Source organism: Stenella coeruleoalba, assembly GCF_951394435.1.
Source record: "Stenella coeruleoalba genome assembly, chromosome: 15".
In the NCBI taxonomy this organism is placed as follows: domain Eukaryota; kingdom Metazoa; phylum Chordata; class Mammalia; order Artiodactyla; family Delphinidae; genus Stenella; species Stenella coeruleoalba.
Window position 1 is genome coordinate 67254828 of NC_137161.1, and position 22634 is coordinate 67277461.

Genomic DNA, 22634 nt, shown 5'->3' on the forward strand with positions numbered 1-22634 from the left:
TTCTTTTTTATATTCTTTTCCATTATGGTTTATCCCAGGATATTGAATACAGCTCCCTGTGCTATACAGTAGGACCTTGTTGGTTATCCATTCTATATGTAATAGTTTGCATCTACTACTTTCAACTTATTTGCAAACCTAGCATTGTATGAGAGTGCATATTTCTATGCACCATGGATAACACTAAATAATAACTTTGTGATAGGTCAAAATGCTATCTTATTTGGATTGAATTTGTATTTCTTTGATATCTAATGAATTTTAATATTTTGCCAGTTTTATATCTTCTTTCAGGAATCGTTTATGTCTTTTCCTCAGTTTTCTGTTGGGGTGTCTTTCTTATTGATTTATAAAAACTCTAGTAAAGATACTAAATATTTGTCTATCATATCTGGAACACCATTTACTTTTTTGCATTTTATTTTCCCTTATGGTTACTTTTTTTGTCTTCCAAAACTTTAACTTTTTTTTTTGGCCTCACCTCGCGGCTTGTGGGATATTAGTTCCCCAACCAGGGATCAAACCCGGGGTCCCAGCAGTGAGATCCCTGAGTCCTAACCACTGGACCACCAGGGAATTCCCCAAAACTTTAGCTTTTAACTTCTTTCTTTCTTTCTTCTTTGATATCATGGTTATAAAGCCTTCCCAATTCTCAAGAATATATACATATTTACTGATATTTTAATCTCTTACCCCATTGTTTTCTTTTTAACATTGAAATGTTTCATTCAATTTGAATTAATATTGGTATAGATGTAAATGAGGAAATCTGACTACATTTTTCCCAGCTTAATCACCTAATTGTCCCAACAAAGTCCCAATAATGTGTAATTTCCCAACTGACTTGAAATACTACCTTTATTATGTGTTTTTTATGTAGCTGTGCTTATTTCTGATTTTGTATTCTGTTCTATAAATCCATTTGCCTGTTTCTGAGCCAGAACCACACTGTTTTAATTACTACAGCTTTATAATATATATTGTGTGACACTGTAGCTTCCTTCCCATGATTCTTCCTTCTAACACAATGTATTGGCTCTTATTTTTAATTTATTCATCCAAAAGAAACTTTATAATTGTAATGTCAAATTCAATTTTTAAAATCCTCTTGGGATTTGGATTGGTATTACATTTGATTTATAGATTAATTTGAGAAGTATGGATGTCTTTCTAATATTATGATTTCCCATCTCTCCATTTATTAAAGTTTTAATTGAACTGTCTATACAATATGGAACAATCTTAAATATCAATTGTGTTAGCAGGCATCTTTGTCTTGCCTGACTTTAACGAGACTCATAGCCTGGAGGTTACAGCACATACAACTAGAATCAAAACCCTTGGGTTTACATCCTGGCTTCACCAATTAGTACATTGGGTCTTTGGCAGATTATTCCTCTGCACCAAATTTCCTTATGTGAATACAAATACCTACCTAGTGATATTGTGGTGAGATTTAAATGAGATAATAGATGTGAAAATACTTAGAACCATGCCTGCCACGCGGCTCTCAATAAAAGTAAGCTATTGAAGAGAACAGACTTGTGGTTGCCAAGGGGGAAGAGGATGGGGGAGGGAAGGATTGGGAGTTTGGGATTAGCAGGTGCAAACTATTATATATAGGATGGATAAGCAGCAAGGTCCTATTGTATAGCACAGGGAGCTATATTCAATATCCTGTGATAAGCCATAATGGAAAAGAATATGAAAAAGAATACATATATGTATGTGTGTATAACTGAGTCACTTTGCAGAAATTAACACAACATTGTAAATCAACTATACGTCAATAAGAACTTTTTTTTTAAGTTAGCTACTGGCACTATTTCATCCTTCAATATACAAGTCCCTGTGGGTTTGAGATGGATATTCTTTTTCATGTTAAAGATGCAGCCTTCCTGGTTTCTTAAGGTAATTTTTTTCTTTATTAGTGATGGATGTTGAATTTACTAAGTGCCTTTTCAGAATCAGTTGAGAGGATCATTTTTCCTTTTGACCTATTTCTGCACTGAGTTATGATTCTGTATTACATGTAATGATATGGATCTCAATGGGATGTGGCAGCTTTTCTCTTAATAAATTGTACTTTGGTAGATATTACTTGAAATCTTGACTGGTCAGTTTCTCTCAAGAGGGATCTTTCACTTGTCAGCTTGAGGTAGATAAGCTGCCTGCCAGCATTCTGGCAGGTGTCTCGCCCCCCTCTTCACCTTGGCCAGTGTCTGGGGGCTGCCTGTTTTAATAGCGCCACAAGACAATCTCCCCATCACTGCCCTACTAGGAAAAGTGGCTCCAGCCCGGCTGTAGGGCTGGGGGAAGCTCTGTAGGTCCAGCTGCTCGTGCTAGAGACCTGTAACACTGACTGTGCTTCTGTCCTCTCACCCCACCAGGGTCCCTGCTGCCTCCGATTCCAGAGCTATTGGAAGATTCCACTTTCTTCTCAATAGTGACACCCCCTCCTCTCTGCAGCCACTTAAGTTTCAGCTTTCTTTTCCAAGACCAATACCCCTCATAAGTCAGCCTCCCTTCTTCCAAAAGTAAGTCTCTCTTCCTTGTCTGCCACCAACTCTTCACCCATTCTCTTGATATTTTGACTTTATACCTTTTATCCATTCATTATCAACTTAGTGGTGACCAGAGAAGGAAGAGAGATGAACACCGTGATTCCCCCACGTTATATGAACGCACTACCATGAATTGGGCCCTTTATCAATATTAAATGATGCCCTTTGTCTCATTTAATGTCTTTTGCGTTGGATTCTACTTTTTCTGGTGTTAAGAATGTGACTCTAGCTTTCTTTAGACTGGCATTTTCCTGCTGCATCTGAACCCCTCCATCTTCATATAAAATGTTTCCACCCCTGTGTTCTGGGTGGTCTTATGAACACAAATATGACTGACTAGGTTTTATGTGAGAATGAGAAACTTTTATTGTTGTCATTTTTTTTAATTATGGGGTTTAGCCTATTTCCAGCGATTTTGAATATTAACACAGTCAATCCTACTTCTGCACTTCTGTCATCTTGCTCTACAATTTTGGCTCTTTTTTCCTTGCTTTCCTTTCCTGTCTCTTTTGTTATAGGAGCTGCATTTACTTTGCTTTTCTATTTTCCAGTGTTTTGAAGGATGCATGTCCTGTTTTTAATTCTTCATTGTATTTTTCTCTAATAGAGCAAATGAGTAGGAGGGACCTTCTGGTAAAGGATCTCCTGTGCTTTCCCTCTGCCCCTTCCCTCCCCCTCGTCCTCTATTGCCAATTTCTCAGTCTGTGTTAATTTACCCTGGGATCTTGAATTTGATTGATGAAATTATTAATGTTTTCACCTGTATTGGGGTATAAATTATTACTTTTTACATCTAATTTTTAAAGAAAACTATTGATATTAAGAGCTAAATGTATTAATTCTTTAGACTCTGTGCTGAGTTCAATCCCAGTCACTATCTTTTTATATTCAACTTCCCTTTCCCCAGTTCCTTCACACCATCACTCAGGTCACTGCTTTTATCTTCAGAAAACTTTTCGAAGAATGAGGTGGAATGCTTTTCAAGCTTATCTTATAGTGCTTTTCTTTTGGCTTCACAGGCAAATTGTCTAACTACTAAGTATTGGAAGTAACAATTCTTTTTTCTGCAAAACTCTATGAATGATGATTTGTGTTTTCTAGCATTTACTGCTGCTACAAAGTCCTTGTCTGGCTTGAATTTGTAGAAAAACTGTTTTGTTTGCTTTATCCATCCTGGGTATATATAATACTTACAAAATGTTTGCATTTTACGTATAAGGTTAAATGTTTGACCTGACGCATGTTTGTATAGATAGATGATGGATGGATGGATGGGTTCACTGATGTAAGTTTTATTTTGTTTGGACTACTCTGGCCTTTTGATCTGCCCACATTGCCATCTTTTATCTCTGGAAGTGTCTATTTAATGAAATCTTTGCCAATAGCTCTGTCCAATTTGTTTCAGGTTTCCTCTTCAGTAACATCGCAAACTATTCGTTGCCTACGACTACTCTGTCTTCCATGTCATCTTTTCTCCCAACAGTTCAATATTGTGGCTCTTTACTTGAGAAGCCCAAGATCAGGCCCAAGTTTGCTCTGATTTTTATTTTCTACGTTGCTAGTTCCACTCTCGATTTCTGTCAGTGTAGTTTGCTAGTGCATTTTTAGATTCTCTACAGTACCGTCTTACCTCATCCATACCTGTTTTGTCTTACCCTATTGTTTTTCTCATTTCACTGTATGGTCTTTTCATCCAAGCCGGTACTCATCTCCTGAACTTCTGCTCAAATGTCCACTCTGGGGTTTCTTCGACCCCTCAATTCCCTCGTTACACTTGCTCTTCTTTTCTTCCACCCTAAATTGTAATTATATATTTGCTTATTTTTTGTTCATTATGTCCTCCACCAGACCAGAAGCTCCATGAGGGCAAGTGCTACATCTGTTTTCCTTAGAGCCATGGCCTCGGCACCAGCAATGGCTGGTAAACAGTAGGTACTCAATAATTATGTTGAATGAGTCTATGTCTACATTACTCTGGCTTGGATTTCCTTTGGCCAAACTAACATTGTTTTGAGCCAGAGGTTCCCAAGCTTGAGTCATTATAAGGATCACCTTTTTTCCATATTCACGTGCCATTTGTACTATTTACTTAGTATTTGTCTTTAGATCAAGTCACATTTTCTATGCTCATTGCATATTTAAGCCTCATCCTAAGCAATAAAATCTGTTAAATATAGATGATCTTCTAGTTCTAATTTTCTAAAACGCATTAAAATAAACACAAAACTGTTTTTTAAAAAATGTAACTTTCATCCATGAATCACTTGCACACCAGAGATTATATGTGACTGCACTTTGGGAAACTCTTTCTAAAGAGCTCAGGCTGCTGCATTTTCTCAAGGCGCCCAGGTCTTCTTGCCTTTAGGCTTTGATTCTTCCCCTGTTATTCATTTGACCAGCATGAGTCATATGCTTTTTTGACTGCCTGTGGTGGTGTGGCCCAGTGACGAGAACTGAGACTCCACACTCAGCAAGTAAGACAGCATCCCTTCCTGATGGGGTTTGCAGACTAACTGGGGGAAAGGCAATAGATAAACAAACAGATATGCAAGAGATTTACAGGTTGTGCTCAGTGCGAGGAGGGAAATAAACCATGGGGTTTAGAGAGTGACATTTGAGAGTGGTGACATTTGAACAGAGACCTGAGGATGAGAAGGACTGAGCCATGGAAGAGTCAGGGGAGAGTGTTCTAGGCAGAAAGAGCAGAAAAGCCCTGGAGGCAGGAAAGGGTAGGACTGAAGGATCTGAGAGTGTCTGCTATCTCATCTTGCAAGGTGTCCTGAATGCCTTCCAGAACTGAAATGCAGAGCTGGACAATTCCACACCACAGCCTGGACAAGGATCCAGATTTGCACAGTTTGGGTGAGACTTGGACCCTGTAGAAGTGCTGTTGACTCAGTAACCATACATGCAGCTTTGGCCTGGATGATATCTGAGCAGCTGACTCCCCAGTGTTTTGCTCAACAGCACTGCTCTCCTTACTCCCTGCATGATCAGAAAGCCAAGCCCTGCTCACCTTTGCAACCACTGGGTTTCGTGTATTCTGATACACCTGCCTCTTCAGGAGACAAAATGGAAAGAACTCCTGATGGTGGCTAACGTCTCCCAGGGAAGTGACGGAATTGTGGAGGACCAGGCAGGAAGTGTTGCTGCCACCAGCTGCAGTTGGATCACCCCCCACTAGGGGGGACTGTTATGCTGCAGGAAGTGGGGGCAGGCTTGTGGAGCTCAACCCTGCAAAATTTAGTAGCCAGAGGGACTCTGGAGTGTGACATTGTAAAGCTTGGTATTAAAAAATAAGATGAACGCACTGATTCATCCAGTCTTTGGCTGGGGTACTTGCAGATACCTGGGATGCATTCAGATTTGGTGGGGACTGACAGGTCCTTAGCATGGATCCAGGCACAGGTGGAAGGTGGGCCTCCGTGGACACTGCAGGCAGGGAACACTGGGAGGTGAAGGGAGGTGGAGACGCACAGGCCTGGGGGACTAGCATCCGAAGGCCACCGGGTTGACCATCTCCGTCCTCGGCTGGTCAGTGTGGAAAAATTTATGTGTTTGGCAGCAGGATCATGAAGATGTTTCATGCTAACAGTTTCTCTATTCTCCACGGTGCAAGCTCATCTGCTGAGAGGGACAGAAAAGGGCTGGCTTTGATCATTTGCAGAGAATGGAAAAGGTCTGAGATAGTCATTGCGCAGAATGGGAGAGTGAGTTGGCCAGAGGAACGTGGTGGAATTTGCTGGCTGTGCTGAGGCCCCCTTTGTGTCAAGAATAAGGTATTTGTAATGCAGCCATCCTGCAGTTTCAGACGTTCTCCAGCAGCACTTTCGCTTCTTCCCCTCCATCTGTTTTCACTTAGATTGATTTCAGGAGACTGCAAGGAGCATGAAGGTCCCCTAAGCCACCCCTTGGTACCACCCCTGGTAGCCTTGGGGCCACTTGGTGGAGCAAGCTGGCTCCGAATGGATGCTGGCAAGCAGAGTCTACCTAGAGAAAGATGCTGAGCTGCTCCTCGAGCTCCGACCATGAACGAGGATGCTGTGATGGGTCCTAAGCTGGCAGGGACCAATGTCAGAAGAGACTGGGTGAGAGGTTACCAGTTGGATTTGGTTATAGATTAGATGTGAGTGTTGCTGGGGCAACTGGTGGATGGTGGGGCCATTAAGTGAGACATAAAGAGATAAGTGGTAAGTGCGGGAAAAATAACTGAAATACGTATGGAGGAGGACTGGTAAGAGGGGCAAAAAGGAAACCAAGACCTTGTGTTCTTAAAGCCAAGAAAGAACATATTCCTCAAGAAGCAGAGAGTGGGCTAATGCCTCAGATGCCACAGAAAGTTAAAACAAGGCCAGGACAGAATGGCACCGGCATTTATGGATGTGCTCAGAGAGAGCTGCTTTAAGGGGGTGAGGAGGAAGGAGGCAGATGTGACAAGTTGAGGATGAATGTGAGGTGAGAAAGTAGAACCATTGAGCTTTTTTTTTTTTTTTTTTTTTTTTGCGGTACGCGGGCCTCTCACTGCCGTGACCTCTCCCATTGCGGAGCACAGGCTCCGGACGCGCAGGCTCAGGGGCCACGGCTCACGGGCCCAGCCGCTCCGCGGCATGTGGGATCTTCCCGGACCGGGGCACGAACCCGTGGCCCCTGCATCGGCAGGCGGACTCTCAACCACTGCGCCACCAGGGAAGCCCAGAACCATTGAGCTTTATTTCATGAACTTTGGGAAGAAATGGAGCTTAGATAGGGCTGTAGCAGGAGAGCATGAAGGGACAGATGATTGGCTTTTTGAAAATGAGAAAGACAAGCACTATGGCACAGTAACTATAGTTAATAATACTCTATAGCATATGCGGAAGCTGCTAAGAGAGTAGCTCTAACAAGTTCTCATCGCGAGGAAAAAAGGTGACTCTGTGTGTAAGTCTGTGTGGTGATGAGGTCCAGTAGACTTACAATCATTACATTGTACACCTGAAACTAATATAATGTTATATGTCTTTTAGATCTCAATTTTTAAAAATAACTGAATAAATGAAAGAACAAAAAAAAAAGAAAAGACTGAAACGAGCGCGGGAAAATTAAGTAGAGAAAGAGGAATCCATTCATGGCTGGGTACAGTGCTTTATGGCTTACATAGGCCCCTCATGTGTCCATACAGCTTAGACCTCACAGCAGCCAGGGGAAGCCCACCTTCTCATCATCCACCTGTTGCGCTGAGGAAACTACTGTGAAAGTCACAAGGCCAGGAAATGGAAAAGCTGGGCCTCCAATCTGGGTTTTCTGAATTCACATCATCTGCAGTTCGTCATCCAATATCCATTAGCCAATTCCATTTAGTGCATAAACATTCACTGACTATGCAATTCATGCCAGGCTGGCCAGGACCTGGCTACTCAACCTGTGGGCCATGGACCAGCCTCACTGCAGAGCCTGTTAGAAATGCAGAATCTCGGCCCCCTCCCTAGACGTATAGATTCAGAATCTGCCTTTCCACAAGTCCCCCAGGTGATACAAATGTGCCTCCAAGTGTGAGAAGGGCTGACTTAAGGGACCCACTCCCGGGGAAAAGGGAGGGTAGGCTTGGTGTGGGGAAGGAGCTAAGCCCAGACAGTGAGAGAAGGTGAGAGACCCAGAGTTACCCACACAAGGTGCCCTGCTAGTGTGACCATGGTCAGACCAGACTAGCCTGATGGCACCTGAGAAACTGAGGTCCAGTTGCCCGGAAACTTATCAGAACTCTACGTGCAGCAGCAAAATCCATTCATTCAACGCCCACGGTCACCCTTCCTCCTTTCCGAGCCAAGATTCTGGAGAGCAGAGCTGTGAATTCCCGGCCTTCCATATCTTTGCTTCTCACCCACACCCCAGCTCCTCCAGACACATTTCCTCCCCCTCACTCCTCAAAACTGTTTCCATGCAGGCTATCTTCTCCCTAAACAATATCAATGGAGATTTTTTAACATAGCTTTTTATTAGCTAGTTTTTTTTTTAACTACAAACAATGCATGCTCATGGCAAAGGAAAAGAAATCCAATGAGTGCAGAAAGATAAAGGTGGAAAAAAAGCCCATCCTATACCACGGGCCATCCAGGTCCCCCAAGGTGATCTGCTAACAATTTACTGTGTATCTTTCTAGAGATGGTCTATGCATATCCACACTGGCATCTGTGCGTATATTTTGTATGTAAATAGGTGCATATTGAACTCGCTGTTCTGCATCTTGCTTTTTTTTTCACTTAAGAATACATCTTGGACTCCTTTTTGTGTCAATACCTATAGAACCAGCTTATTTTTTTAACAGCCACAAAATAAGCTATTGTCTGTCTTTATTTAACCAGCTTCTTACCAATAGACATGTAGGTTGTTCTGGTCTCTTTCCGCTACAAACAGTGTTTCAGTCATTAGGTCAATGCCAGCTGCTGTAACAAACGCCAAGAGAAAAGTGTATGTCTTGCTCATGGTAGTCCGAGGGGGTTGTTTTCCCAGTTATAAGGGGTCTTCATGCCCCTTCTACATTTTGGACCTTCTAGGGCCTCAGAGTTCTCTGCATTTAGCTAGTAGATGGAAAAGAAAATGAAAAGGACACACCTACTTTGTAAGCACCTGGGTCTGGAGGTAACACACAGAACCAGTCACAGGGCCCCACCTGGATGCAGGGGGTGCTGGGAAATGTAGTCCCTGGCTGGGCCACCGCCCTCTAGAGACAGAGCTACACTATGGAGTGAGGGGCAGGGATCTTTGGTGGATACCTCCCCATCTCTGCCACAAATACTGCAACAAACATTCTTGCACACAGGTCTTTACACACTTGCACAACTAAATTTCCAGAAGTGGAATTGCTGGGTTAAAGGTTATGTGTATTTTGCATTTGGGTAGATAATATCTAATTGTCCTCCTAGAGATGCATTGATTTACACTCCCTCCAATACTGGCAAGTACTTAGTGCTACACGCTCTTGCCAGCAATAACGGTTATCATTTTTTAAAGTATATTTTCCAGGCTTATAGGTGAACAATATGATCTCATCTTAGTTTTAATTTGCATTTCTTTAATTTTAAGAGAGATGAACTGTCTCTTCATGTACTTATTTCCCATAGGTAGCTCTTTTGCTATTAACTTTTCACAGCCTGTGTTCCTTTATTCTACCAGCTGGCTCTTTTTCTTATTAATTTGCAAGAACTTTGAAAAAATATATAAAACATATAAACACGTATATAGATATTAAAAATATATGAAATCATCCTTTGTTTCCCTATCTTATATCTGCAAATGTTTTTCCAGTGAGTCATTTTCCCTTTATTTTATTTATGGTATTTTTCCATCCCAAAGACTTCCATTTTTTATGTATCTAACTTTTCAGTCTTTTCCTCCATGAGTTTTGTCTCATGCTTAGAAAGGCTGTCCTTGTGCCAAGATTAATTTTATATTCTCATGTTTTCTTCTAGTGTTAGAGTCACACTTGCTTGAATCCAGATTTTGCAACTTGCTGCATCGCTTTGGTGACTGACTTTAGTTCCCTGTGTCCCAGATTCCTCAGCCCATAAACAGGAATAGTGAGAGTGCCGGAAGTTAATGTGAAGGCTGAGGGCGGTGGTTCATACACAGAGCTGAGAACCGCATCTGGCCCTCGGTCACATCGAAGGCATCAATGACCCCGGCTCGATCAGCTCCGGCTGCTATAACAAAAATGCCATAGACCACGGAGCTTCAATGACAGAAAGCTATTTCTCACAGCCTGGGGGTTGGAAGTCCAAGATCAAGGTGCCAGACGATTTGGTTCCCAGTGAGGACTCACTTCCTGGTGTATGGACGGATGCCTTCTTACTGTGTCCTCACGTGGCAGAGAGGGAGAGATCATCTCTCCCATGTCTCTTCTTATAAGGGCACTAAGGCCTCCACGCTCAGGTCCTAATTACTCCCACAGGCCCCACCTCCAAATACCATCACACTGGGAGTTCGGGCATCAGCGTATGAATTTGGGCTGGGGATGGGGGGAACACAAACCTTCAGTCTGTAGCAGACTGTGTGATGGCTGATGTATGCACCATAATGATTCAATATACGTTTACATTGTGAAATGATGTTCACAGTCAGGTTAATTAACGTATCTATCACCTCACATAGTTACCATTTTTGTATGTGTGTGGTGAGAACACTTTAGACCCACCCTTGTAACAGATTTCAAGTAGACAACACAGTATTGTTACCTGTAGTCACCAGGCTATGCATTAGATCCCCAGAACGTATTCATCTTATAACTGAAAGTTTGTACCCTTTTTCCAACGTCTCCCCATTTCCCCACCCCACACCCCAGCCCCTGGCAACCACCATTCTACTCTCTGGTTCTATGAGTTCGACATACAGATTCCACCTCTAAGTGAAATCATGTAGTATTGGTATCTGTCTTTCTGTGCTTGGCTTATTTTACTCAGACATAAAAAAGGAAGGAACGCCTGCCATTTGTGACAACGTGGATGAACCCACAGGACATTATGCGAAGTGAAATAGGCCATGTGCCCATTTCTTCTGATTAGCAAGTGGCAGAACTCTTAACTCAGAGCTCTTTGATTCCAAATCCTATACTCACAACCAGCTGCTAAGTAGCCCACTGCCCTCCGAACATCTCTAGGATATATCAGGCAAGGAGGATCCATTTCTTTCTTTTTTTTTTTTTTTTTTTTTTTGGCGGTACGCGGGCCGCTCACTGTTGTGGCCTCTCCCGTTGCGGAGCACAGGCTCTGGACGCGCAGGCTCAGTGGCCATGGCTCACGGGCCCAACCGCTCCGCGGCATGTGGGATCCTCCCGGACCGGGGCACGAACCCGTGTCCCCTGCATCGGCAGGCGGACTCTCAACCACTGCGCCACCAGGGAAGCCCAGGAGGATCCCTTTCTTGTCTCCATCGGTCACATGGCAGGACTCAAGACAAATTCCATAATGCACAAAGCATGGGTGAAAGAATAGGTGTCACTGGTGGTCCAGTGATAAAGAATCCGCCTTACAATACAGGGGACACGGGTTCGACCCCTGGTCAGGGAACTACGATGCCATATGCTGTAGGGCAACTAAGCCCACGCACCACAACCACTGAACTCGCGCCCTTCAACTACAGAGCCTGCGTGCCACAAACTACAGAGCCTGCATGCCACAACTAGAGAGAAACTCGAACCGTGCAACGAAGAGCCCGCGTGCCACAACAAAAGATCCTGCATGCCGCAACTAAGACCCGACACAGCCAACAATAAAATAAATAAATAAATAATAAATCTCAAAAAAAGAAAACGAATAAGCGTCACTGGGGAAACTTGCACTAGAAGAGGCAGGCAAGGGGTTACTCTGTCTTCTCACCATCACCTTGAGGGACATACCAGAGCCTGGACCAGCGAAGGGACTCTGCCCCGACACCTACATGAACTTCCCTTCTTATAGGGCAGGGGTGAGAACAGCCTTGTCAGCTGGGGGGACAATCAAACTACTAGGACACCAGGTAGGCTGGGCTGAGGGGCCAGCTGTGTACAGAAGTTATCTGGGAAAGCCAGCTCTCCTGCCCCTGGGGGCCTTGATGACTGTCAGAGACTGGGTTCAGGCATGGCCCCTCCTGGCAGAGGAGGAAGCCACCAGCCCTAGTGGGAAGCCAAGTTCAGTGCAGCCCCTTACACTGAGAAAAGGGAACCCCCTTACCCCTGGGGTTTACAAGACTGTTAACTCCTTGAAGACAGAGACTACACCATGCCTGTCTTTGTATCCTGGCATACAGCAGGTGCTCGATAAATCCTTGTCCAATGAATACATGAATGCATACCAAGCACAGGACAGGCCCTGTTGATAGAGATGTGACAGTGGTGGTCCCTGCTTTCCGTGACCTAACACTCTAGGGTGATGACAGATGCAGATAATGTGTAAAAAACGGGATGTGTCTGTAGTGACTACCGTGGAATCACAAGGGTAACAAATTGCCTAACTCCTGGGAAGGGGGAAATAATAAGGGCACAATCAGGGAAGGCTCCCTGGTGGAGGTGATGATGAGCTAAGAGCTGAGAGATGAAGAAATTCTGCCTGATAGGCTACAGAGCCTTCCCCCAGAGGGCAAAACATGTCAGAGGTCCCTTAGCATGAAAAATGCAGTTTCGGGGGAGAACCCTGAATAGTCCAGTCTGGCCAGAGCCCAGGGTGGCTGTGGGCCGGATCAAGATGAGCCACATGAATCCTGTTTAAGCCTTTATCCTGTGAGCAGTGAAGAATTATTGATGGGTTTCAGGCTGGGACTCAGCAGTTTCCTCCTGTGTCACATCAACGTAAGGATGTGGGGCTGTGGACTTGGAAGGAGGAGTTGCCACGATGCTAGAGGGGCCTCATTTCTACGCTCACAGTGGCTGTGAGCTACGCTACACAGGCTGTGCCTGGGCTCAGCCAGCACGTAGCGGGTGAGCAGGTTTAGCAGGTTTAGTTTAGTTTAGTTTTGTTTTGTTTTAACATCTTTATTGGAGTGTAATTGCTTTACAATGGTGTGTTAGTTTCTGCTGTATAACAAAGTGAATCAGCTATAAGTATACATATATCCCCATATCTCCTACCTCTTGCGTCTCCCTCCCACCCTCCCTATCCCACCCCTCTAGGTTTAGTGTTAAGAACGAGTTTCTTGCAAGAAAGCCTTTCCCCTCCTCTTTCCCTCCTAATTATCCCTCTGGAGACTGCAATTATTTTTTTTCAAGGAGTCTGCTTGCCCAGCTAGGAGCTAATACATCACTGAAGTCCCCCAGGCAGCCAGGCCTTTCAGAACACATACACAGAGTGTACAGATTGAGCAGGAAATGAAATCTTCCAGAGAACCCTATCAGTGATAATCAGGGGTGTACCGGCCCTGCTCAGAGGCCCCGCACAGCACGTCCCTCTGTGGACAGTGGAGACACAGAAGCTGTCTCTGTCCCACTGGGTGGGTCAGAAAATGCCATTTCCAGAGAGCCTCAAGCTGACAAGTGAGTGTTTGGATTTTGTGTGTGTGTGTCTTTTTCGGTAAGGGCCGCAGAAGTCTGGGATTAGGGAGAAGATAAAATACGGACTTTCGTGCACACGTCTCCACCGGCATACACAAATATGCTTCTTCCTCGTTGTTCCCAGACTTGGGAACCAAAACCTTGCCTTTCTATTTTTTCTCTTCAGCAAATATTGACTGCGCCCCTACTAAGTGCCAGCCATCTCCTAGGTGCTGAGAGCACAGCCATGAACAAGACACACACCAACACTCTCCTTCTGGAACTTCCAGTCCATGGCTCGGGGCAGGGGTGGGCAGAGACATCCTTCAGATAAATATATAACATCTCAGGTAGTAATGAGCGCCATCGTGTTACTTATGAGGGTGCCTTTTATTAAGGCTGTGCTTCCCAAGCTTCTCTGATCGTGAGTCCTGGGGCAGGGGGCTTGTTAAAAATGTAGGCTCCTGGGCTGTACCCCAAACCCACTGAAGCTGAATGTCCTGGGACTCTTTAAGGCGCACCCCCAGGGGATACTCCTGGGCTACCATATTGAAGGCTATGCGGCTAAAGGAACACGCAGCCCCCAGCCATGGTTCTTAGCCCTGGGGGGCCACTGGGATCATCTGAGGAGCTTTAAAGTTGCAGGTACCGAGGCCTCCGTGCCCACCCAGAGATTCTTATTTAATTAGTCTGGTGTGAGGTTATTTACATATTTCCAAAGCCCTCCAGGTGGTCCCAGAGTCCAGCTTGACTTCCCCGACTCCTCCTCTCCCAGCCACACTACAGATGACCACAGCCCTGTCCTCTTTCAACATTAGAGGGGGCCTTGGGCAAAGGACAGAGTGCAGATGGCAAAACAGAAATGGCACAAGATGTGTTCCTTTCAATCTCATTTTACCTTCATATATTGGGAGGTGGTTTTTTTTGTTTTTTTTTCTTAGCGGTATGCGGGCCTCTCACTGTTGTGGCCTCTCCCGTTGCGGAGCACAGGCTCCGGACGCGCAGGCTCAGCGGCCACGGCTCACGGGCCCAGCCGCTCCGCGGCATGTGGGATCCTCCCGGACCGGGGCATGAACCCGCGTCCCCTGCATCGGCAGGCGGACTCTCAACCGCTGCGCCGCCAGGGAAGCCCTATTGGGAGGTTTTGATTGAAGCAGAGCTTGGATTCCCCTCAGCCTGTGAGCCTGAGCACACGTGGCCATGATGAAGTTTTTAAAATGGCACAGCGATCCCCTCGCCCCAGGACTATCTGCTGGAACCTTCCTCTGCCCAAGGACAGAATGCCAAGAAAAGGTCAAGCTTCATAAGGTAAACACCGGTAACTTCTGAGGACTCGAGGTAACCTCTGAATAGGCACCTACCTTTGATACTGGATCTTTGATCAATTTATTGAGCACCTATGCCATGCCAGGTATTGTGCTAGGAAGGCAAAAACGAACGAGAAACACACCCAAGATGCTGATGACCTGTGGAAATAAATGGATGGATACCTAGTAAATTCTACACAATGGGGTGAGGTCTTAGTAGTTGGATGCAGGAAGTGCCAAGAAATTACAAGAAAGGGTTCACAGAGGATATGACTTTCCTTTGGACTTGGAAAGATGAGTAGATATTTACCAGGGTGAAAGAGACAAGAGAGATGATCAAGAGTCTTAAAAAAAAAAAACAAAAAACTCAGCAAGGGCAAAACATATGAAAGAGCAGGATGTGTTTGGGGAGTGGATTTTGTGTCCAGCATAGTATGAGCATCAGATTGCCAGGAGGTGGCAGGAGATAAATTCTGGAAAGGTAGGCAGCAGCCTTGAGTACCAGGTCAAGGAATGTGGGCTTTCTTCAAAAGAATAACTGATGGTTGACAAGATTGGATTTGCTTGAGAAGGAGTTCCCTGGTGGACACAGACTGCAGAATAAATTGAAAGGGAGACGAGAGTAGAAGCATGGAGGTCAGAGAAAAATCTGTGGTGTGTGAGTGCTGGGGGAGGGGGAGGGGGAAACTTGAGAACTTACAAGAACGACAGACATTAGATGTGAGAAGGGGTCAAAAATGACTCTGACATTTTTCTGCCTTGTGAGTGGATTCACAGTGATATCACCTACACAAACAGGCAAAAGAGAGAAGTAAGCTTGGAAGGAAAATGGGGAGTTCAGTTGTTGAGATGAGGTGTCCACTCCACAGACAGTTGGACGTTCCAGTCCATAGTGTGGGAAAGTTGGAGCTGCAGTTACAGGCTTGTGAGGAGTCGACAGCTCCTGGGCAGTGCTAATGGCTGGGGAAGGCATGAGGTCATCCAGGAAGATGACGTAGAGTAAGAGAAGTGGGAGATAGACTCCTGGGAAGGTTCCCAGTGGTTTGGAGAGAGTTGAGAATGTGAAAAAGGATGAGGGCTTCGTTGCATAACTGGATTAGGTTCTTGGCTTCGTGTAACCTCAGACATATTGATGGAAACTTTACTTGTGCCGTGGCTGTGGAAGACTTTGCAGATGTAGATGCAAATAAGGTGCACCTGCCCTCCCTCATGGAGTTTATAATCAAGTAGGGGTGAGCGTAGCTTCCACAGAGAGGAAGCCAAGTTGTGTATGACACGTTGGAGTTCTTGGGTTGCAAACTACAGAAACGGACTCTAACTTAAAGTAGTCCAGAAACAAACAAATTAGAAGGATGTGCAGTAACTCACAGAATACAGAGGAGAGTGGGAAAAGCAGGTCTCAGGAAGGGCAAGAACCCAGAGAGCTGAAGGGATTTGGTAAAAGAAACCGATAGGGAGGCTCTTCCCTGCTCCTGTGTCTGGTTGGAAGATTCAGTCCACTTTCAGTCTCTATGATACATTTTTGTCTTTATGACACAATTGGCACTAATTAGCCTAACTTCAGTCCTGCACCCTCCCCTTGGCCTGCTAAGATTTTATCTAAAGCGGGAGTGGTGGTTCCTTAAAAAAATCTGGGAGCTGCTACCAGATGTGGTGGAAATTGTTGCTTAGCAGGTTAAAATAACAGATGGGAGGTAAGTCCAAATGACGAGTGTTAGACCATTCTTTCAGTAATTTTTGCAGAGCTACACAGAAAAGGACGCTGAAGCTTAAAAGGGTTACAGGGTGAGAGAAAAGTTCAGCTGTTTGTTAGCAGCTGGAAACAAATCAGCAAAATTTGAACAATGACATGAGGAGGAAAAATGAGCCTAAGGAAAAGCCTAATGGCCCCTTCCCACCACAGAGCAGGGAGGTGTGTGTCCATATGGTCTCCTTGTACATTATCATCCCACAGGCCTCCTGTGCTCTATTCCAGTGACCGAATGAGAAATAAATATATAGGGGTGTCCTTTGGTGGGATAGATTGGAGTACACGTTTGACTCACGATGTGATGACCTCGGTGTCATGTTATTTACAGTCTGGTGTTTGTATCTTCCTTAGTATCTGTAATTTGGTTTTGTAGCTGATATGCCAATTAGGAATTAGAAGGGTGGAACGTCACTTCAGTGCACAGCTGGGGGAATGAAGATCACTGGAATTGGTCAGAATTTCCCAAACTGGTAACAAAAAGGTGTGTCAATTGGTGCTCCTGGCAAAAGTTCACAGCTCCTTGGTCACATAAGCTTTGGAAATGCTGCACCTTCAACTCCTCTCTTGGATGTTCTTTAGCGTATTAAAGGATGTTGCAAAGAGGGACTTCCTTAATGGTCCAGTGGTAAAGAATCTGCCTTACAATTCAGGGCACTTGGGTTCGACCCCTGGTCAGGGAACTAAGATCCCACATGCCATGGGGCAACTAAGCCTGTGTGCCACAACTACAGAGCCCATGTGCCCTGTGCACCACAACTAGAGAGAAGCTCGCGTGCCACAACTAGAGAGAAGCCTGCGCACCGCAACAAAAGATCCCGCATGCCTCAGTGAAGATCCCGCGTGCTGCAACTAAGACCTGACGCGGCCAAAAATAAATAAAATAAATAATTAAATAATAAATAAATCTTTTTTAAAAAAGGATATTGTGAAGAAATCTGTTTCATGGCTTATCAGGTCAACTTTTTGTGTGCTGATATCAATAACCCCCATGAAGTTTGGAAAGTCCTTAAGTTTAAATGCACTGTCACATATATGTAATTTCATCTACTCTTGTCATAAAGGCCAAAACCTCATTACAATGTATGCCAAGGTCGTAAAATATTACAGGCAGATGTCTAAGAAAATCCAGCCAAAGAATTCTATTCAAGTACACCTGTGATTATTTGCCAAGAATGATATCCAACTTAGAAAATGGCCTTCTCAGTATTAATAAATACTTTCAAAGTTTCAAGCCATGAGGGTGCGTTATAGACTCTGGGCCTAGAAGCAAATTATCAGTCGTATCAGCTTATCAGCTGCAAAGAGAATTTGAATATTCAAGGGGATAATGGGTAGATTTGCAGGGAAGGCAGTAGGGGAAGGGATCTGACAGCACAGGTGGGCAGGTGAGCCCTTGCCTACCTTGTCTTCTGAGATTAGTGGGAGGGGTTCAGGATGGATAATAGTCACTTTCAAGGTGAAGGAGAGGAAGACTGAAGGAGTGGAGGGGTGGCAGCTTATCCTTTTCTAGAGTAGTGGGAGACTAGTTGTGTGTTAGGGTGGTTGAGTATGGTTGAGAGTTTATGGTGAGAATTTGGAACACTTACTATGAGGAATGATGGGGGCTCTGTAAAGACAAACATAAAAGATTATTGAGCAGTGTTGAGGGCTCAATTTAAGCTAGAATTAATAAATATATAAAGGAGAAGCAATCCTCTGTCAGGATCAGCAATTTTCTCTACTGCTGTTTGACGACACAAAGACGGAATTAGAAAGGATGAAAACTGGCAAGACGCATTATTAGAGCTTGGAAGAGCAAGTATTACAAAGAAATTAATGTTGATGATGATGGTGATGGTGGGTAGGGTTAGGGTTAGGGTTAGATGTGAAGATGATGCTATTGAAATGATTGTTCACTGGGTCCAGAGAAGGTTTAGAAGAAAGTGAAATCAAGAATATCACAGATGAATCTGAAGATCGGGTATCAATACAATGAATCCGAAACCGTGGTAAAGGTAGAAAGAAAGAAGGTTGTAGTCTGTGTGTGTATCCTGTGGCCGCCATAACAAATGACCACAACATGGACGTCTTAAAACAATGGAGATTTATTCCTTCACAGTTTTAGAGGCCAGAATTCTGAAACCAAACTGTCAGCAGGGTTGGTTCCTCCTGGAGGCTCTGAGGAAGGATCTGCTCCGTGCTCCTCTCCTGGCTTCTGGTGGCTGCCAACTGTGCCTGTCCTTTCTTGGCTTGTAGACATATCACTACATGCTCTGTCTTCATCGCCACATTGCCTCCTTCTCTGTGTATCTCTTCTCTCCTTCTCTTCTTTTCTAAGGATATTCCTTACAAGGAACCCTAATCCAGGATGACCTCATCTTGAGATCCTTAACTTACTTCCATCTGCAAAGACTCTTTTTCCAAATAAGGTCACATTCATAGGTTCTGGGTGGAGGTATCTTCTGGTGGATCACCATTCAACCCACAACATCGTCCTAGAGTGGAATTTCAGTGTGAATCTTTTCAGAATTAGGGCAATTCCGAGGACAAGACCTATGGTATGGCCATGAGAAAGAGTGCTAAAAGGAAGAGAAAAAGGAGATATTTGGTCAAAGAACTGTAAGACCAGATTACTGAAGAGAGATGACGATAGGGGCTGGGATGAAGAAGACCAGGTACCAGGCGCCTCTATTCCAGAGGACTGTGAAGATGCATTCTGTGGGTGTTGGGAAGCTGTAGTGTTAAGAGTGGGGGAAGGATGCTGTGTTGGTGGTTCTCACCCGTACCTTCACATTAGAATCATCTGAGGAGCTTCAGAAAGGAACCCACCCCCAAATATTTTTAATCAGTTGGTCTAGGATGCGGCTCGACATTTGTGGGTTTTTTTTTTAACTTTCTTGGATGATCTAATGAACAGCCAGGATTAAGAAAAACTGGTTAAGGGTAAAACACAACCTTCAGAAAGAAGTAGCAGACTTCCCTGGTGGCGCAGTGGTTAAGAATCCACCTGCCAATGCAGAGGACGCGGGTTTGATCCCTGGTTCGGGAAGATCCCACATGTCGCAGAGCAACTAAGCCCGCGCACCACAACTACTGAGCCTGTGCTCTAAGCCTGTGCTCTAGAGCCTGCGAGCCACAACTACTGAAATCCGTGCACCTAGAGCCCGTGCTCTGCAACAACAGAAGCCACCGCAATCAGAAGCCCGCGCACTGCAACTAGACAAAGCCCACGCCCAGCAACGAACACCCAACGCAGCCAAAAATAAAAACAAAATTTTTATTTTATTTAAGAAAACTGTAGCGACTGGGAGCCAGAGGTGTTCTCCTTCACAAGGGCCTGAAAGAGACACACCTGAGAAGGAGACATCAGCGTGTCCCACCATCCTCCCTTAAACCTTAAGCAAACCAGGAAATTAAAAAGTAAGGGAGCAAGAGGTTGCATTAGGGCTTCCGACTGAGGTCCCAACCAGCCTGCAGTTCTGTGCTTCTTCAGTCTTATACCAAGGAGGGAAAGACATCAGAACTCATTTCTAAAACACATGTTATCCCTACAAAGCATGCCTTTCCTCCCCCCAAAAGATTTTCTTAATATATTTAGAGAAGTATCTTTTGCCAGAACAATATTCGGTGGCTTCCTTTGTATTTTTTTAATATGTAATAAACACAATAAAAATTTCAAGCAGCGTAAAAGATTACACAATAAAAACTAATTCTCATTTATCCCTGACCTCCTGGCTCTGCTCCCGTTCAAGTCCCCTCCCCAGAAGCAATTACTTTGATTGGTTTCTTGGTATCTTTCCTGAGATAAACAAGTTGTATCTTGCTTTTTTTCATTTAAGCACTAAATCTTGGAAATCATTCCATAAGAGTACACGCAGATCTACCTAACTCTATTAATCGGCTATTCCATCAATTTATTTATTTCACACTGATGGACATTTAGGTTGGTTCTTGTCTTAAAGCAAACTGTTAAAGACCTAAAAAACAAAGTCAACAAGAGTTGAAGTGGGGTCTTCATCAGATGAGAGCAGGTGAGCCTCAAAGGTCCCGTTGGTGAGGGGGCGGGTGCTTCACTAGGGAGCTGGGCGGAAGGAAGTGATCTCCAGGCCCCCAACAGAGCCCCGGCTGATCATGTGCGTTTCTGCCCCGCAGGAGCCTGATGCCCCGGACCCTCGAGAGCCAGATCACGCTGGAGAAGACCCCCAGCTATTTCGTCACTCAAGAGGCCCCTCGCCGGATATTCAACATGTCCCGAGACACCAAGCTGATAGTGGTCGTGCGGAACCCCGTGACCCGCGCCATCTCCGATTACACGCAGACGCTCTCCAAGAAGCCGGACATCCCCACCTTCGAGGGCCTCTCTTTCCGCAACCGCACCCTGGGCCTGGTGGATGTGTCCTGGAACGCCATCCGCATAGGCATGTACGCGCTGCACCTGGAGAGCTGGCTGCGCTACTTCCCGCTGGCCCAGATCCACTTCGTCAGCGGCGAGCGGCTCATCACTGACCCAGCCGGCGAGATGGGGCGGGTCCAGGACTTCCTGGGCATTAAGAGGCTCATCACGGACAAGCACTTCTACTTCAACAAGACCAAAGGATTCCCTTGCTTGAAAAAAACAGAATCGAGCCTCCTGCCTCGATGCCTGGGCAAATCGAAAGGCAGAACTCATGTACAGATCGATCCGGAAGTGATAGACCAGCTCCGGGAATTTTATAGACCTTATAATATTAAATTTTATGAAACTGTTGGGCAGGACTTCAGGTGGGAGTGAGCCATCGAGATGCCAGGGCTCTTCCACTTGTCTCTTCCGCGAGGTTTGCCCTGAGAGCCCTTGACCCTCTTCCCCCAGGGAACCCAGGCTCCAACCCCTGTTCCCATCTCGGATTTCATCATCCTGGAACCCAGGAGCCCAGCTAAGGCCAAGAGACCAGGGGGGTCCCTGACACTAGCCCTCCCAGTCTGTCCATGCAAAGCTGATCTGCTTCTGACGTGTCCGGTCAATTCTGAATGGTTTTCCTTCAGCCCTTAAGAGGCCTTGGGAAATTGCTTTAGGAAGAGTGGGAGTGCGTCTTCCAATTATGATACATATTATAAGGGATGATGGTCTGTTGCTATGAACACAGCAGTCTGTCCCTGTCACCGTCCACCCCGGAGTGGGTTTGTTAATTTCGAGCGGCATGTACCTCCCCTCTCAGCTTAAGTCTCCGAGCCACCCTGGGTGATGGATGGGGGACCAGCCTCGTCCTCCTGACCTTAGCAGCTCGTGGCGAGATTACAGAGCTGGAAGTGTCCCCCTGGCCACTCCTAGGAGACAGACCCTTTGCTGATGAAATAAACCAGTGAGTTCAAAGCCTGTGGTCTCAACTGCTTGAACTGTCTTTGAAAACCGCTCTGTGACTCTCCCTGCTCCCTGTGGGCAAAGGCACATAATTCTGCTGTTACGGGTACTTTCCTCACGCGAGCTTTCATGTTCAGCATGCGACAGAATCACGCTTGTCCATGTGAAATAAATACGGCTCTCTCGTGTCCTCGTGGCTGGGCTTTCTCTGTCAGGCCTGGAGCACGGCGCATTCACCCAGCTCCTCCAAGCAAGATGGGGCTGTGCTGGGGATGGTCTGGGAGGGCAGCGAGGGAAGAAGCAAGGGGGTGGAGGAGGGAGAAGAAGAGGTTCTTGCTGGCAAAGCCTGGGGAGGTCAGTGGGGACATCCTCTTTCTGAAACATAGTCTGACGGTGTCAGCTCTCTGTTTAAGCTTTACATCTGAAGGGAAGCCAAACCAGAGGCTGATAGGACATCGGACATGTTTCTGCTTGGCCAGCATGATGTTTTGAAATAATTTCCAACATTTAAAACTTGGGAGTGTTCATATAAAAATATGGATTTCCAGCTTCTATTTTTAAAATTTTTATTAGAGTATAGTTGATTTACATTGTTGTGTGAGTTTCTGCTGTACGGTAAAGTGAATCAGTTATACGTATCCATATAGCCACCCTGTTTACGTTCTTTTCCCGTATAGGTCATTACAGAGTATTGAGTAGAGTTCCCTGGGCTATACAGTAGGTC

General features: G+C 45.1%; 1 protein-coding gene across 1 annotated transcript in view; it reads left to right on the forward strand.

Moving 5' to 3' along the window:
• HS3ST2 (heparan sulfate-glucosamine 3-sulfotransferase 2) overlaps nt 1–21343 on the forward strand; it is a gene marked incomplete at both ends in the record, with an annotated part of 91269 nt that extends 69926 nt beyond the window's left edge. The window contains one exon of the mRNA XM_079945068.1: nt 20725–21343. Within this exon, the coding sequence (XP_079801194.1) occupies nt 20725–21343 (619 nt within the window). The remainder of the gene's footprint in view (nt 1–20724) is intronic.
• Nucleotides 21344–22634: the final 1291 nt, after the last annotated feature.